This window comes from Cynoglossus semilaevis, chromosome 16 (genome assembly GCF_000523025.1).
Source record: "Cynoglossus semilaevis isolate Cse_v1.0 chromosome 16, Cse_v1.0, whole genome shotgun sequence".
NCBI classification, from domain to species: Eukaryota; Metazoa; Chordata; class Actinopteri; order Pleuronectiformes; family Cynoglossidae; genus Cynoglossus; species Cynoglossus semilaevis.
In genome coordinates, this window is record NC_024322.1 from 13,294,123 (window position 1) to 13,313,378 (window position 19,256).

A 19,256-nucleotide genomic window follows, 5' to 3' on the forward strand; every position below is an offset into this window, starting at 1 on the left:
GTTGTAAAAACCCCCCCCCCCCCCCCCGTCCGCCTCAGGAGCAAACAAGTGGATCTGTGCTGTAAATTAATACAAACATGTAACGTGACACTGCTGAGCTTCGCTAACAGCATAGATTCAAGTCATATGACGTATGTGTTGTTCATTTGCTAGCATTTTTAAACAGTTAGCAAATGGTCACGACATTTATATGAACATTGCATCTTGTTTACCAAACGGGTTTCAGAAAACTCTGGTTATACAAGTTCAAAAAATCCAATTCCTGCCCGTCTCCAACCCTGATGTTTTATCTGCTGCGAGTCCTTAGGGCTGAGCTACTAAAACACAGCTCATTAATATTTTGGGAGCTCGCTAAAAATATGGAGGACACGGAGCTACTATTTAGCTCGGAAATGTCAACGAGTGAGATTCAGATTTGCAAAAATCATTACCAACATATTTCTTCTCTACAAGGTCCTTACAGAGCCACAGCTCTGATCTGTCTCATCCAGACTAGGGTTCATAGGTTGTGTTTAGCCTGAGTTATTACATGTAACCACTGTCGTCTGGTGCAGGTCGAAATGACGCTCAGTTCAGAGAATGAGCCGAGGCGCCGGTGATAATATGGCCAGCTGGTGGTTAACAGTGATCCATGTAGAGAGAGCGATTGAATTAACAGGTACTTCTATCAGAACATGACTTCTCTCTCATGTGTACGCCAGCAGCGTGTCATTTACCTGAGCCCACACATCCACAGCAAATACACCTATATTCATACATGTGTTTGAATCTGTGTTAGTTATTGCAGTGCATTAGCAACAGGTAAATATTGGAGCCTTTTGCCTTTTGTGAGCAGATGTGAAGAAGCAGAGAATATTCACGTTGCAATAATAACAGTGTTAGTCAATAACAGGGGAAGCTGTTATCTGCAGAGGAGAAAATGTTGAAATGTTATTTTGCTTTTCAACCATCTACAGTCTACATCTACAGACCTTTTCCTCCTCCTTCTTTTTAAGTATGTACACTGTTTGGGGTAAACAGTTTTTAAAGTCATATCAAAGACATTCACAGTTGCTCCTCACGCTTGCTGTGAGGGGCTTTTTCAGACGTGGCTGAGCAACATTTGGTCTGACATAGACATGAAAGGACTTCAAATTCTACCTCACATGAAATTTTCATCTTTTTTTGACTTCACTTGGTGTATTTTCAATGATTAGCCCAGAAATCTGTGAACTAGGAGTCAGCTTTTAATACAGGGCAATATTGTGAATCTGTGTTCATTCAGCTTCAAATCACTGATCATCTGCAAAGATCTATTAGGACTTCAACATTTTGCCAAAGAAAAGCTGCCACAAGGGATGCACTATTAGGGATGTGTGGTTCCTCTGGGGCTCACACTGACGACCCTCTGCTTGTAAGGCAGATGTGTTACACCATGGAGCCACTATGAGTATCGACAGCTTTAGATGGTGGGCCACGTAAAATGATGTGGTGGGCCACATTCGGCCCACGGGCCTTGAGTTTGAAGCCTTTCCAGTTCTTAAATAAATGTAAGCGTTATTGATGAGCTGCTTCGCTCGTCATGACATTGCAGAACTACAAATGAAATGAGGTATTGATGAGTTGCTTCGCTCGTCATTGCAGAACTACAAATGAAATGAGGTCGGTGGGTGAACACAGTGAGAGTCGTTTCCTTGTGTTTCTGCTTGTTAAAATGAGCCTGGAATCCATACCCACGTTACTGCACGTGTTTGTTTTTACTGCATATCGGAAAGTTTATTTATTTTCATTAAAGGAGGTTTGTAATAAAGACCATTTACAGCAGCAGACGTGGACCTTGGCTGCCAAGTCAAAGACTATCTTAAAGAGATCACCATAGCAACATAAACAAGCCTTCATCGAGTCAGTTTCCCTAATAAAATCTCCCATGTACAGTGACGAGGTTAATCATCGCTGTACAGGAAGGCTGTAGGACAGAAGTGTATTTGATTTGTGCTGCGTTTGTTTTAGTTTGTGTCATGACTTCACGGTGAGCCAATCAGCTGGGAGACGGCGGGACATGTCACACCTGTGAACGTTAGCGTGTCGTGTCACTGATGCAGATTAAAGCAGGCAGAGGGGGAGACGCAGGGAGTGGAAGTGGCTCCTCATTAACCTTCCTGCCACAGTTTATCTGCAGAAATGCAAAGTTCTGAGATGTTTTGAAATAAGACACACATCAGTGGAGTTTGTTCCTTATTACGTCTCTTTATCTGTAGCCTTTCCAGTTCTTTTATAATAATATAAAATATAAAAACAAAATGTATGTGCTACAACATAGCGCATACACCTGCTAATACTACAAATCCTTCCAGTATATAGTGGCTACATACTGGTGGGCCAACTCTAGTACACATTTGATAATAATAATCACACTGTGGGCCAGGTTTGGCCCCCAGGCTCCCAGGCTCCCAGGGAGGAGTTACACGAGTACTCACACGAGTATCGATACTCAACCGATTACTTGTGTGAGTATCAGTATATCGATACATGGAATCGATTCACCAGTCTCTGCCCCTCAGCAGATTAACAGATTTTACAGCAACTGTTGACGTAAATCAACAATTAAAACACGCGACGCAGCATTTGTCTGTAATGAAACAAATCTGTCAAACAAAACCCAATTGCGTTTCAACTCATTTGGTCTCTTTTGATTTGATTTGACAAACACTGGCGTGTTGGTGATTTATATTTCAATATTTCATGATTAGCTGCACAGCTCAGATGCATTTGATCTGCATTCTGTTTATTTAAAAGTCTGTGTTGTTCATTTGGACCGTGTGGGGTGTTTCCACGTGGGACATTTAGACGTCCACATTATTATGCACGACCACACAGTTTGTGGTGTGGGCATGTACACTTTGCATTTTAAACACAAGCTGAAGTCCATCAATAGTGCATCTCACCCTAGTGTTAACCTTGACTAATAGCCCTTGCGAGTGAAGGACATTTTTCTTACCTGATGGAGAGAGAAAAAAGAATAAAAATGTCAACCAAAAATGTGAATAAATATCAGCTCTAAGACTGCAGTACTTCCACTCTCCATCATCTAAGACCACAGTAAGAAACATAATATCAGACTCTGCCTACATCTTGGCGGTTGAGTCTCGTTACGCGGGACATTAAAGCCTGAATCCCTGCGGTGTTCAAGAAAATCAAAGGCTGTCACCATCTGAGCCACACACCCTTGTTTAGAGATGCCGACAGGTTAACCTTTGGTGTGTGGGTCTCAGTGGCATTTTCTTGGCTGTATGACTGCTGCACTGTGCAGAATTCAGCATTTATATTCAGTAGCCGACGACGCAGAAGACACACAAGAGCTGCAGTGTCTTAGGTAACAAAGTAACCTAACAGTAACAGTAACAAAGGAGATACGTAAGGTGAGCTGTTATTTGTGTTTCCGTATTTCAACATGGGCTGACACCTGATTAACTTCCCTGTTCTATTTATCCCAAAAATCCCATCAGCCGTAGGTCGCTCACTCCATCAAGAAAAAGCCATTTTCCTGCCATCCCGTCATTCACAATAAAGCAGCAACGTACAATCAAATGTCAGGTTGTGATTGGTTCAATGGTTTAAAGCAGAGGAACTCAGTGAAAATATAGCAACAGAGTGTTCGACCTCGGTAGGTGTTTCACCAACAGGGCTTCAGGTCAGATGGAGACGGTCTCTGCGTACACACTTTAGCTACAGCTAGCACCAAGAATACATCAGTGTGTGTGTTCAGACCCCAGATCATGAAGCTGAGGAGGATATGTGAACTCATGTGTTAATAATCTCAGCCATGCTTTCTGTGATCTAATCTCATCACATCTTGAAGAGTAGACAGTTCTGGCTACACAAGGTCCGACCTCAGGGTTTAGTCTCATCTGACCAGAGAACACGGTTCATTGGTCCCTTTGTTTATTTCAGCGTAGCTCAGACTGAAAGTGTACGAGACAGTACGTTCTTTTGGGGTCATGTGGCCCACGTTGAGGAAATGGACCATCTTTATATTTTGAGTTAACCAGTTCAGTTAAAGATTAAAGGAAAGAAGAATTAGGAAGAAAAAAAAGTAAAAAGATAAATTAAATTAAATACAGGGTATAAGAAATAACCTGTACGTACGGTAAACCAGTCACACGTACATACAGGGTAATCCAAGAAATAACCTGTACGTACGGTAAACCAGATGTGTGAAAGTTAAGTCGTTAAGTTTTTTCCCATATTTCCCGCCCTATGACACCTCCTAAAGGCTTCGTAAAGGGTTAATGTATACGTAAATAATATAATAACTATCGCGTCTCTACTTTGTGGTGACTATCAGGACGTAACCCCCACGATAAACCAATGTAGTCATTGCTTTTCAACACTCTTTTCAACTGTTTGTCCAAATCCCATTTGTCAGAAACAAAAGGCCTAAACTGTAAGAAATTCAGTTAACAAGATAAAGCAACAAAAACAAAAATCAAAAAATGTTTTCTAATTTTTTTAAGGTGGCCCCGTCTGCGTATCAGCAGCGTTTCTTATCTCCGACTTATTTCAATCCCGTTTCCTTCCCATTTGTATTTTTCCTCCACGGATAAAACGTCGCTTTGACAAGAAGCCCAGTATGTGGCAATCCATTACTGTCATTCTCATTATCTGCACTGGTGAGTTTCCTGTGACCCTGCTGTCCAGACTCTCAGTACTTTACATCACTATTTATTTATTTTTATTTTTTCACTGAAGGTTATTTGGCTGCTCACCCACCACAGACTGTCATTTTTTTTTTCTGAGAGGTTGAATAAAAGCAATGACTGCCAACACAATGTGGACAGGAGACTTAAAAAAAGACTTGAACTCACTTCTTCTTCTGTTGAGTCTGCAGCCAAGGCTCCACTGTTCTTTTTCACACTGGACCTCACACAAAGAAATGTGCTGCAAACAGCAGGTGCTACTCAATAGAACGAGGAGCTCTGTCACAGGCACAGGAGGATTTTTCCTTTTTTTATCCCATAATAAAGATGTGTTTGTGACATATCTGCAGCGGTGGAGTGGCCTGGTACAAGGCTTACTTCTCTATGCAACAGTTTATTTATTTATTCTTTATTTTCAAATGCCACCGTGTGATGTGAATTGAACAGCACTATCTCTCACTGCCAGTCCGAGATTGATACCAGATGAATGAAGTGGTGCCGGTGAGATGAAGTAGCACAGCTGGATGAGTCTCAGCACCGCAAACATGTCAAGAAGCAGGCTGCCTATTTCAAGTCAATCCTGCCTCATAAAAACAAAATAATGGCAGCCAGATATAACAGGAACTAAGCCCTGGCTTAGATTTTTTTTGACATTACTTCATCTGGAGCGCCGACTGCTCCTCCACAGACCAAATAATAATAAATCCATTTCCACAGTGATTTTTAATTCCAGCGTATGAAACGTAAGTATACGCAAGAATAAGATTTTTAAAAATCATATTAAAAAAAACACCAAATAAATATAGAACTAATTACTACACATAAACGTAAACATTGCCAACTGAACAGAAAGTGAGCGGAGCTTTTACACCAACAGCACATTTTAATTTAAAATGCTAAGAATAAATAATGGGTGCAGTTACAACAGGAACAACCCACCAACCACACAAATAATCCATTGAATTCAATGGTGACTTTAATTCCAGGTTATTTGTTCACATTATCTTCTTTTTGAGGTCTGTTTGACCAGAGGTTCATTCCACACGTGGAACATAATCTACAGACATTCCCTTTATTTTTATGGAGAGGAAGTGTAATTTTCTTATTCAGAAAAAATAAAAAAACGAGGCTCAAATTTGCATTTTGATTTATCTGTTTGTTCCCACATTTCGAACACGGAATCATTTCCTGGCCACGTGCTCGGTTTTTGTTTAGAAATGAATTAACATCAGTGTTACCAAGATCTTTACCAATCACTTCACTAATTGTCCTGCTACTTCAGTTCAACAGCACAATGCAGGCGGTGTGGAGAAAAATGATCCAGTGTTGTTTGCCTGCAGCTTTAAATACGAGAAGACACAGCAATTACACTGCTCTCACCAAATAATGACTCCTTTGTCCAGATCATCTTAAAGAAACCCATTAACTGAGCGACGCCCGAATAAGGATTTTTATAGATCCAACTCACCTGGCTTTAAAGCCTGGTTTTATTGTTTTCAACATGACTATGGATCTGCCTGTGTTGCTTTAATGCAACATGGTAATCAAGCAGTATGCTTCAGTATGTTAGCACTGCTGCTGCACCACACTGTCACCACTATATATTTAGTTAAGACCGCTTTTTTTTTTTACTATTTAACATTCAATATGTCACCCATTATATACATTTTATGGACCAACTGGCTCATCTAATTTAAAAAAAACCCAACAACCATTAAATTTTCTTTAGCTGCAGCCAAGGTTTTATTTTAGTCTATGAAAACAAACAGTAGACATTAGCACAGACTCCAGTGTCTGGAGTCGGAATGAAGGTTCAACAGTTCCCTGCACTGTGTCGTTTATCCAACACTTTCTGGTAGAACTGTGTTTTGTCGTTGTTCTCATTTGCTACATTAGCATTGTCATTTCAAATAAAGTTAGAAAATGTTTGCACTCGCAGTTAAATATCTTTGCATGAAAATAAAACTGCAGTGTTGGTCTGTATAGAACTTGTTACTTGAAAACAGTTTTCTTAACTCCATATTAATACTGATGAAAATGTAATCAGGAAATCAGAAGTATTAGCTAATATTCCAGAACTTTAGCTCATCAACGCCGCTACTGCACGGGTCACGAGTTCTTGTTTACGTCTCTGCCACCTCCTGCTCGATCTCCTGCTCCCTACAGCTTCCTTTTCAATCTTGCTGCCAATTTTCTTCCACTCCTCACCCCTGACACTCATCTCCACCCACTCCACCCTCCCTGCACTCTTGACTTCATTTTCTTTGTGCGATGTCAGTTGCTTTAAACAGTCAGGTTTTTTAAATCCACCTTTACTCCTTCACCTCTACTCCTCATATCTCCACGTTCCGCTTGTCTGACTCCTATTCACACCCATGGATTTTTTCCAGGTCTTCAGACTTTCAGTCTGTCCATCACAGCTCCTTACATCACCACTGTCTACTTCACACAGGTCCTGCACCACCCTCAAAGACTTTTCTGCCACCCCTGACATCCTTATGTAGTCAAAAGCCCGTCAATAGATTCACAAAGACTTTTAACTTTTACTTGACTTTGAACCATATTGATGCGCTCTGACTGATACACTTAACCTTTACCTAGCTTATGGCTAATAAACTTTATTGTTCTATCGTTACCACACACCTGTCCTTTGCTGTCCTATGCTTAAAATCTGCGGCATTACACATCTGCGAATGTCAGGCATTACTCACATTTATTTAAAGATAAAAAGAGATTACTACAGACACTGAAACTCATTAAGGTTTTTTTTTTAATGTCAGGCATTCTCTCAGGTTCTCTGATTGGATGAAATGTTTCTTTAAAACTACACTTTTTTTCAGTGACTTTTGACTTTTTTAACTATTGTATACACATTCTGATTGACTGAAAATGATTAGTACTTTACATAACAAATAATCTGTAGAAATTTGCACAAAATGGTAAATCTAAAATACAGCGATTATGTCATGACTAAACAAGTTAAAAATATCAGGTTCTAAGGAATAGTTTGTGTTTAGGGAGAAAAAAACATTAATCCTAAATTGCTAGCTTTAGCTATAAAATAGCAAGATAAATAAAATAGCTCAACAGCAGCCTCAGCTTACTCACATTTATTTAAAGATAAAAACAGATTACTACAAACACTGAAACTCATTAAGGTTTTTTTTTTTTAATGATTATTGGTGATTGTAAATTGTAGGTTTTCTTTCCCACTTCAAACAACCTATCAACCCAAACCATCGCAGTCCTCTGGGATTAGCAAAGTACTGGCAGATAAAGGAGGAGATTGAGTGCAGAAAGGCCCCCAAAGCACCAGTCAGCGTCAGGAGTAAAAAAAAAATCCATTATGACAAACAGGTAACCTTTCATGATTTGGAACCAGTTTGTATTTTTCCCACTCCGTGTAATTGCATTAAAGTTCATTTTACGGTCAAGAAGCTTTGTGACGACAGAATGAAGGAGGAGGCGGCGGCAGCAGCAGCAGCAGCAGCAGCAGCAGCAGCACAGAGAGCTGCAGAGCATTGATTTACATGTTCCAGGGCTGTAGGATTAGTCTCTCAACTGTTTCCTCGGGCGCAGCAGCAGAACTCAGCAAAAAACAAAACAAAAAACTTAACATCACCAACACTACATTGAACGTAGACTCCCTAGCTGTTAATTCTGGTTTGTGTTTGTTGGTTGTGTTAATAATTCATCAACTCATATTTTGCCTTTAGAACACAGTATGCCGTGAAGCAGACGTATTTCAAATGGTAAAAGAGAAAATAGAGGCCGTGCTCAGAGAGTGCACAGCAAAAAAATGTAAATCCCAACCGTCCGGGAACAGGGCTCTCTTGTTAGGGGCTGAGGTTGGGAAGTAAAGCCTGGGAAAATATCTGGTGGTGCTTCACTGGTTTCTTATTTGGTTTTGAGGGGAAAAAATAAGCCTCTTTTCAATTAATTCCTGCCATAATTTTTTTCTTATTGTCTTAAACTGTGTGTAATCAAATCGTTGAATAGAAAATATGGAAGTCTGTGATTTAATTTATATATTTTTTTCCTTTATCTTTTAACACTAAATCCCTCTAAGGGTAGAGTGGAGGGGTGGAGGCAGGAGGGTAAAGTCAGCTGGCTACACTCTGGACTGGTGCCACACATAAAGACCAAAAAAATCACACTCTGGTTAATGACAATTTAGAGTAAATCATTAACATAGTTCTTTATATTTTACACAGAAAAAATGCACAAACATAAACTACAGAAAAACTGTCAGGAATCGAACTGTTGACCTTATTGCTGTAAGGCAAGTGTACCAACCACTCTCTCCCTCTTTGTGCTCCTTGATTTTGTAAATATGTATTTTAAAATGACATTTGTGTTCTGTAATCCCCTGGGGAGCAGTGGTGCATTCAGGGGCTTTCATTTTATTGTTATTTGCCAAACGACATCACAGCCAGCCAGGTGGGATTCGAACCTACACTGTCCTGATTAAAGCCTGATCTTCCTAACACTAGGCTGCACAATTCCAAATCCTGATTGGCTGGGAAACAAACCCCAGTCACTATTGGCTGCATTAGCTGTCAATCCACGTTATGTCCGTGGTCTCTACTGCCATGTTTTGTTTTTCCACCCAGTGAATAAGGCTTGAAACAAATAAATCAACCTAGAAAAGAAAATGCCAAGTTTCTTCAAAAATATCTTGTTATTGCCTTTTTTTTTTTCTATTTTTTAATTGATAGAAGATCTGGACAAAGTTGTGAGCTGACTTTTTTTTTCTATTTTTTAATTGACAGAAGATCTGGACAAAGTTGTGAGCTGAAACTGACTGAATTCCATTTTGGTTTTCATGTACAGTCTCAGGTCAGTGAATCTTCTGACATGTCCTTGTGTTTCTCTACCTCTGCCCACAGCCGTCGCCCTGTGAATGGTGCCGCTGCGAACCAAATAACGAGGTGCACTGCGTGGTGTCGGACTGTGCCGTTCCAGAGTGCGTCAACCCCGTGTACGAGCCGGAGCAATGCTGCCCCATCTGTAAAAATGGTAAACAGTCATTTTCCCGTGGAACCCAATACCCTCGGCCCAGAAGTCATTAAATTTTCATTAAACCAATGATGGAGAGTTTATTTGTGTTATCGCCAGTTGAGGGCCGCGCCTTTGGTGACTTAGGACGTAATTGAAGTTTTATGATTTAAAATGATTACCTAGGGCCCGTTGTACACTAATGAGCTGTACTAGTTTTAATTATGAATGACACACTAAGCAGAGTAAACATTATCCCATTGAATAAAGCCAAGGTAGGAGGCAGTAATGTTTCCCCGGAGAACATTTGATCTCCCGGTGCCCCGGTGCCCCGGTGCCCTTCTCACAGACGACCAATCACCACAGTGGAACTATAGGATTCTAGTTCTTCATTGGTTCTTTACAAGGGGAGGGTTTGAGATGTCTCTTCAACCCTAACACGATCCTGAGGGACACAGGGGGCGCCATTACAACCGAACAAACCTCCACAGACATTACTGTGATGGGAAGTGACACGTTTGGAACGGAGAAGCCGATGGGCAGATACTGATTTTGAAAGCTAATCAAAAATAGCTGATCATCTGATTTACTGATGAGTCACTAATTGTCCAGTTAATGTCTGTAGTTCTAACAGACAGAGAGGCAGGCTGACGGACAGATAGTCTATTCCTTTGGCCCATAAAAGTGATCAAAGGAATGCAGCAATTAGAGAGGATTCAAAAATTAGCATTTTTGCACAACAAATGCAATTTTTTTTTCCCCTCCCTTTTATCTCATTTGCCTTCTATCTCCTTTTTCCCCCCTGAAACACACACACGCGCACACATACACATACGCGCACACACACATACTTGCACAAACACTAACAAGGCCAGTGCAGGAGCTGCGAGGGGAGAGCTAATCTAGGATGACAGGACACAGTGACACTCTTGGCATTTCAGTGGAGGGCTGCCTTTTCTAAGCTCCCCAAGGGCGTCTGGTCAGTCTCTTGCAGTCAGATAAGTCTCTATGGGGGAGGACGGCTGAGGACTATGTGGAGAGGAAGGAAGATGAAGGAAAGCTCTTTAGTTCCCTTTTGGCCTTGGGACAGAGACGGGGAGAAGAAGACATTTTCTATTATGCTCCAGTTAGACGTGCAGACAGCGGTGGACAGCCAGAGGTTGGTTCTTTACGTCACCTGTTGCAGGCGTCAATAACTATGTGCAGCTACAGTTTGGTACCACAATTAAAAAAAAAAAAAAAGCCATCATATGTTGTGCCAAACTTGACTTCCAAAACCTGGATCAGAGGGAATGGGTGAAGCTGTGGCTTTGCAAAGAGTTTGTTTCATTCAGTTGTCTCCAATAGTCTGTGATCCCTCATCGACACCAAATAAATCTGTGTGAAACGTGGATTAAAGGAAGCCACATGTTTGGGGTTGGAGTCAATTATAATATTTAAGCCTTGAGGTATGTTATTTATTTATTTATTTATTTAAGTTTATTTTGAAATTTAACAAACATTTGAATGCATTCACAGTGTTCATCACAGTGTGGTTCATGTGGATTAAAGGAAGCCACGCGTTTGGGGGTGGAGTCAATTATAATATTTAAGTCTTGAGGTATGTTATTTATTGATTTATTTAAGTTTATTTTGACATTTAACAAACGTTTTGAATGAATTCACAGTGTTCATCACAGTGTGGTTCATCTATTTATTTATTTATTTTTTTGTGATTCTCCCCCTCAAAAAATAAAGCAGAAAGAGTGAGGCAGCAGAATGAAACAGTCAGCCACAGCAGAGTGAGCGCTTATCTCCCCCAGTGATTCAGCTCTATTTTAATGCAAATGTCTCATAGTGGTGGAAATGTGAAGTCATCTCGGAAATGGGTGGTGTCTCCGCAGGACAGTTTGGGTTGAACCATAAACCATGGTGATGATTTAGTGGGAGTTCTGCGGAGGGGGAATAAATTCAGACTGACGTCTTCCGTGGACTGATAAAGTTTTCCTCGCTCTCAGACTGGAGTCATATTGGAGTCAGTCAGACCCACTTTCACAAAGTTTTTAGACAAAGACATGGTTCAGAATTGAGCGTTAAATTCATCAATAATATTATCTTTAACATTATTCATTTAATTTTTTATTTTTATTATTATTATCAGTAGAAGTAGTAGTTGTTGCACTATTGTTTTAATTATTTAAACCTAATTATATTACCAAAATGAATCACAAAACATTATTATTATATATTATTGTTTATAATAGACAAAAAAAGGAAACTGAATCACTAGACGTGTATTTTAGTCTCCTGCATATATTTATAACTCTCCATTTACAAAATAATCATAATAATCATATTTCACAATTCACAATTTTGAAGGATATATCTTATTTGTCTCAATAATAATTAATGATTAGTCAGATTAAAAATGTCCGTGTGTATATAGATAAATCTCACACCTTTGACTTGTATAAACGTGTCTGATCCGTTTGTCGGTACAACTAGTACTAGTTATGATGTAGGCCGTCGTACTTCCAGTATATATTCTCTGCTCATCCATTGCCCGTGAGGAGGACAATGTGCTGACACAGGTTTGACACAGCACAAATATTTTCCTGACTTCACACCTTGTGTTGGCCGTGAATTGATCACAGGCCCGGACAGGTCGCGGCGTGGCCGCTGAGCGGTGACAGCTACTTGAAAGTGTGTCCTTGCGGCTCCCAATCTATCTGGGCTATAAACATTCACAATTGGTTGCGGCACCAATCGCCCTCCACCCTCATCAACCTCCAATGAATTTGTCCGGTTACCGACAGCAGCTGTCCAGAGGAGGATCGATGAGATCCGACATGGCCGGGACATTCGATACGTCCTTTAGGCTCAAATCGAGGGATTTTCTTCTTTCTCATGGAACTGTGGGACTGAGCCGGGCTAAGGTGAAGGACACGGTTGGTTGGTGGTAAACAGCAGTCGTCAGCAGTATCACCAGCTGCAGTTTTCCAGCACCAGCCTGTGGCCGTGTCCTTCTCCCTCCTACTTTATATATTTGACCGCCATCACCCCACACACCACGTCGACCAACATTCACATTTACATCACTAGCATTTGGTTAGCATCTCCTAAATCAAATTCACTGGGCCACCGAGATGTCCGTGAATATGGGCCGTAAAAGCTACAGTGTCTTCGAGAGTTATGAGACATATGAGTTTTTTATGAGTCCTCGTAGAGGAGGCTTGAATCTGGCATGGGTTACAGAGCTGAGTGGTGAGAGCAATCCAAAGTCACCGTCACACCAATTGAACCACTGATTGCTTCATTTAAAAGATTAAAACAGGGGCAAATTCCTGGCACACTGTAGAGGAAAAGTCTCTCAAAGAAGACAGGATTTTTCTGGCTTTTCCAAGAGTTTCTAAAATCAACCACGGCTGAGTCTCTCTCTCTGCATCTGCCAAAACAGATCAGTTAGTTTAGAATTGTTTTAAAAAAAAGATCAGTTGAAGAGCAGTTCGTGGTTATATGTTTTAGAGATAAACCAAAGTCCAAATTAAAGTTTTTGATTTGGCTCACAGCTCAGACTGTGTGGAAGGAAACTACAAGGCCGTGCTGAGGAGTTCTGAGGTCCTTTCATACACACTGAAGTGATTAACACCATCCTCCCTTCTGCTTCTCAAAGCAGCTTTCTTTCTCTCTTCCTCTGTACTCCAGCCTCTGTCTACTGCCAAGCCAGCGCCTGGCAGGCTTCTCTGCTCGCGCTGCATTAGGATGCAAAGCGCTCGATGTCGAGGGAGAAGGGGAGACTAACAAAAGCGCTTTAGTGTTGCAAAAACAAGCCCATCGGTGCATGCCCGTGAAAAGATCTGTATGTCTGCTCTGACTCCCCAAACTCCCTGCAGCTCTCCGCATCACTCCACCACCTCACCCCCCCCCACCCTCGACAAAACTCTCTAGAGAGCCAAATCTATTTCTTGTCATTCTCATTCCTCCTTTCCTTCCCCTCTCTCCCTCTCTCTCTCTCTCTCTCTTTCTTCCCATGCGGCAGGTCCAAATTGCTTTGCTGGAACCACGATTATTCCAGCCGGAATTGAAGTAAAGGTGGACGACTGCACCATCTGTCGCTGCCACAACGGAGACTGGTGGAAGCCAGCGCAGTGCTTGCGACGGGAATGCCTCAACGGCCAGTGATTGTCGTAGAGAGACTCCACAGGGAAGGTGGAGCAGCTCAGGCAAGACCCTGCTTTCTACCGCACCCTTTTGTATGATTGACAGGGCAGGAGCACAATCCCACGTTACCCGAGACAACGGGGAGACATTCACGAGGTTCACGTAGGAATCTGGCCTGACGAGGGAAAAGGACCTTGTCCCGCGGCCGCTTCCATTCTCCTGTTCTGCTCGTCCTACATTATTTGGAAACGTTGACTCGCTCCACCCGCTGCTCCCCCACAGAACTTTTCTAAGCTCCTGGAACTCTTTCCTAAACAGTGGCAATGTTGAATTGCTCACGTTGATTTCTGTATGTATGTATGTATAATGTCAGCTGCTTGTCTGTCTGTCACAATCACGCAGATGTTGTAAAATTCCAACAGCTGGGAAAACCAACCGTAAGCACACTTAACGGCGCTTTTTTAATTTTCCTACCAGTAGCTATGGACTCTGTGCAGTACAAACATCACAAAGGCGTGTTCACAATGACACTCTCGAAAGATTGTTTACAGAACGACCATCGCACCTACACTCTTGTCGTCATCACTTTTTATCCCCATGGCAGGAAGTCGCTTTTATGACTGAGATGATGCTACTTCTAATTTTATAAACCACCACCGCCCCCCCCCAAAATAAACCTCAAGACAGTGATTTTATTGATCATCAAACCACACTCCACAGTTCTGTCTCTACACTCTGGGAGTACAGCGAGGTTCAGGTGAATGAAATAATGGATCGGGAAGACGGTGGCTCCGGATGTATGACACGAGGAGTCTAAAATCGTTTGAAAACCACGTAGGATGGAATTCTTAAACGTAACAGCCGTTTTTGTGCTACTGTTGAAGGAAAGTCAAAAAATTCTAAGAATTGAAAAATCTTACTTCATGAAAATAAATAAGCTACGTCGCCACACACGATGTTTTCATCAGAGAAAATCCTAAAATCAAATTTTAGGATTTCATTCGGAACGGGTCACTGCCTTCTTTCCCTGGTCCAAGGACTACATTTTGGGTTTCTTTCAAATATTCTTGTGACTTTAGCTACTCATTGAAAAACATTTTTCTCTTATAAATTTTTATTTTATTTTCTACCTTTATGCTCTCGTTTTGTTTTTTTAGCCAATCCCTTACATAGCAAAAACCTAGCTATTTGAGCTAATGTTAGCCATTTCTGGGCTACACTGAGGCGGTCTGCTGCTGTTTGACTAACTCATGTTGGCTATTTGAGTATTACATGCATTGGCTAACGTTTAGCTGTTTCTATGCTTAATTCTATTTGTTTATTTCTTGCCATTCTGGAAACCTTTTTGTTCATTTCTCCGCTTCTGCGCTAAACAAACAAGATATGATATATTGACACTGTACAAACCATGTGATGAATCTGCAACAAACAGACCAGGCGGTCATTTGCATAGAAATACAAAACAGAAGCAAAGGGTGAAAACAATACTGAGGATTTTAGGAAGTTTTCCCCATAAACTTTTAGTACTAAATACTTTTAAATATACTGTTTATGGTTGGAATATATATATATATTTATATATATATATACATATATATTCTTTCAACCAAGAGAGTATCCACTTTGGCAGAACTCAAATGTTGGCAACAGTGAGGTGAGGAGATTGCAGCACTCTACACAGACGTTGTGGATAATTATTATTAATTATTTTCAGTATTAACACAGGCAGACATTTACGGGAAATTTGACCAGAGAGTTGGCAAATGTTACAGAAAATGTCCAGGTTTCACTTGATGTCTGAAGGCAGCTGCAGAGGAGCGGAGGTAAAATCCCTCATTCTAAACATCTCTGGGCAGCTCGCTCCAGCTTCATTATGGTTATTGTTTTTTCTTGAAGGTCCATATCCGCCAAAAAAATATTCCCAATAACTTTACTGCTTGAACTTGTTATCAAAGCAATTAGCCAAGCAAGCCGCCTGCTTTAATTCCCTTTAATCAAGGAGTATTCTGCGATAACTCATCCAGCTGGATGCCTGGCGCCGCAGCAGCCTGCACGCTGGGTCCACTCAACATAAACCAGCAGACAGAGGCAGAGAATGTGCACATGTCTCGATGCTTTTAAGTAGTGCTCACGTGCACAGTGTCTGTGTGAGTCTAAACAACCACCCCCCCCCCCCGCCCCGCCCCCACATTCATCCGCTGTCTGTATGTTGATCTGCACCCAGTGAAGCACTTAAAGCTATAGGGATGGTGGTCTCACAAAGCCCTTCCATTATCCCACAGCCATAGCTTATCCAATCAATTTTTTAGTTCTTTCCCTTTCCTCCAATGTGGCGAGGCCATGACCAAGGCTTAGTGAATTTATTGTTTTGCTTTTTCCAGTGTGGTCCGAATGTGGTCCAGTTTAAAAAGAGACAGAAAAGAGAAGGTAGCAACCAAGATTTTTTTTTTTTGGTGATAAATACCAGCCATTAATTTGGAGGTGAATTCCAGGAAGCTCGTTCCATTCATCAAAAGAGTTTAGTCCATTCCCGGAAAACCCGTTGCCGTTAACCTTTTAGACCCGTTTTCTGGTCAGTGATGGATGTGCTGCTTAAAAGTCAGCTAGTCCAACCCTAATGAGACTAAAATGAACCTGGGATGAAGACGGATGACTGGGGAGCTTTATTACTTTTCAAACGGTACTAAAAACTCATTTTTTGGGAGATTTTCTGCCGCATAGTTTTACAGAGTAGAGGAATCATTTGGATGGATGTGGGTGGAGTCCAATCTTGGGTGTAACAGTGGCGCTCCAGTCACTGTCATCATTAAGCCGCAGTGATTTACTGTGCCTCACGGTGAAAGGACAGACCTCATCTATCTGGCCTGAGGTCTGCGGCGTCGTATAACAAAAGTGACGGCTGAGGTGCCGCGGCGCTGCAGACATTTTGAGATTATTAAAGACGCTTCCTTCATCATAATTATTTTAAATGCCAAATAATTATTTATTCTTTTCCCCAAATGTGTACAGGAGGTAATGTACTGCGTATCAACAAGGGGAAATGTGTCTACCAAGGTACAGGGCTCGGAGGTGTTGCGGCGGCGATCAGTGTCTTAGCATGGGCTAGGGTTAGGGTTAGGAGACTTTGTCCTCATGTTTGCATTTTTATATTCTCAATACAACAAACCTCTGATACCAGAGAAACTGCTACAAACTCATTACTTAATTAAAGGTGTGGTTTGTACTTCAACATTTATCAGGCAAAGGGATAAAAACAAAACAAAACAACTCAGTTAGTTCCACCTACAGTTCCTCACATCTTCCACTCATGAAACTGAGGATTACTTTACTAAATATTTGAGCTGCTCAACAGTCCCCGTCCAATCTGGTCTGACTTTACTCAGTGGCAAACACCACCACTCTGAGAACTCCATAATGTTCATCATTTTACAGGAACTGTATGGATTTGTCTCTATTTTCCGCTAATGAAGCATCTGCACCTGTGCACACGACACAAGCTCAGTCACAAACCGATGGTCGATGGTTAGCCTTCGAAATTCTTGAAACTCTGACTGTGATTTCCATCTCGGACTATCTGACTTGGGAAGACCAAGTTATTCGCAGATGCCTCTTTTATACCCGATGTCGTTTTTGTTTGACTTTTTCAGTCTTACTCTGCCTTTGTCCCAACTTGTCAGACGTGTGTTTTGGAGCTCAAATTCCATGTTAAAATGTTTTTATTTCATCATTTGTATAAGTGAACAGCCAAACTACACATTTCTGTTGTTTCTAGAGTCAAGAATATGTATCAGCATTTCTAGAAATAATGTTTGTACTTTGATTTAAAATCAAAGGCCTTTATTTAAATGGCATCTTTATAGATGAGAAATACAAGGGATACAACAGGGAACTGTACAAGTGCTTCTGTAGATTGGGTAAGAAAATACTGTAACTCTGCTTTATCAACCATGTGAAGACAGAACTGTGTGACGTGTGGTTTTCCTGGTCAGCAAATTGTAAATTCATTCACACTGAGAAATTAATTACATGTTGCAATAGCAACAATGTGAGATGGGAAAGGGTTTAGGAAAAAGAAAACCTTGGAGAAAATCGAATCAAGCAAAAATGAGACGCAGACCTGCAGCAGCAGCAGCAGCAGCAGCAGCAGCAGCATATTGGTACAAACAATAAATGATTAAGTACAGTAGCTTTAGCCCCTTCGGCTGTATTGAAAACAACTTAAATTCACGGTTAAGGACAGGCGGCGATCAGACTGGATGTAGATTAAGAGGCAGCAGAGCCCTGTGTGTTTGGCCTGAGAGAATGGATACATTTGTGGAATATAAGAGGTTGTTATGCAGCACTCATGCGCTGCCTTTCAGAGTGCCACTCCTCGGGCAAACCAGAAAATGTTCCATTTCCCCTTGCAAATCCACCAAGCTGCACAGTTTCAAGGACGAAATGAACAATAGACCACTCGATATATATTTATATTACATTTTGCTGCCAAGAAAGTGGAGTCTTTGCCTGTGAATGTGAATTCAAAACATTGTTTCAAATGACCTCGTGTGTCCTCCCACCATTCACACTGCAGGCCTGTACATGGGCGTTTTGGGTTTTTTTCTTTGTAAAGATAAACTATTCAACTCTACACGAGACACGGACTTACTGTAGCTGGAAACTATAAACTTTTCTTTCTCCTCATTCAGTTCTTTTTTTTTTTTTGTTTCTTGCAAAGACACTGTTACATGAAGCGTGCCTGAACAACATTGACTACTATCAGAGAAAATCACTGTTATTATACAATCAGTTGTGTTTCTTCACGGGGCACCAGGGGTCGCTCCATGTGGCACTTTTACGTCGTTTGTACGTCATAATTGAAAAGCTATGTTTGAAGTCATATATTAAGTTGATTGTGTTTGAAGCAATGATCACAACAGGTTCACCCACGAGGAAAAAAAAAAGGGTCCAAATTTCAAGTGTTCACGAACCCTGGTGCTCCCCACACCGTTCACATGTAAATACCTTCAAAGGTTTAATGTGTATTCTGACATTTGAGATGGAGTTAAAAAAAAAAGAAAAAAAAGAGACCGGAGATGTAATTAATGTGTATCATCCATTCAGACGAAAACTATTTTGTTAAATAGATCTAAAAATGAAGTGTGGTTCGGCAAAAGTGAGTGTTGTTTCCATTTTTTTTATCTGGTCTTGTTGTTGTTTTCTTTAGAACCAGACATTTTATCTTCCTAATAAAAGGCATAAGACGCAACAAACTTTACTGCAGACGTGGGACGCGACAAGCTGCGGCTGATCTTTAGTTTTAACCCCGATATTTCCGACAGGATTTGAGCGCAGCGTTTTGCCTGCCTTTGGTTTTCTGACAGAAAAACAAAAGCAGCGGTGGTTAATGTTGCGTTCAGAGTGATCAGCGAGTTCAAGGGCATTACTCACAGGTTCATTTCT

General features: G+C 41.1%; 1 protein-coding gene across 2 annotated transcripts in view; it reads left to right on the forward strand.

Moving 5' to 3' along the window:
• vwc2l (von Willebrand factor C domain containing 2 like) overlaps nt 1–15,301 on the forward strand; it is an 18,131-nt gene extending 2,830 nt beyond the window's left edge. For both annotated transcript variants that reach the window (XM_008328779.3, XM_025064014.1), the window contains 2 exons: nt 9,566–9,695; nt 13,693–15,301. In XM_008328779.3, the coding sequence (XP_008327001.1) occupies nt 9,566–9,695; nt 13,693–13,835 (273 nt within the window). In that variant the 3' untranslated portion in view covers nt 13,836–15,301. The remainder of the gene's footprint in view (nt 1–9,565; nt 9,696–13,692) is intronic.
• The last annotated feature ends 3,955 nt before the right edge of the window (nt 15,302–19,256 follow it).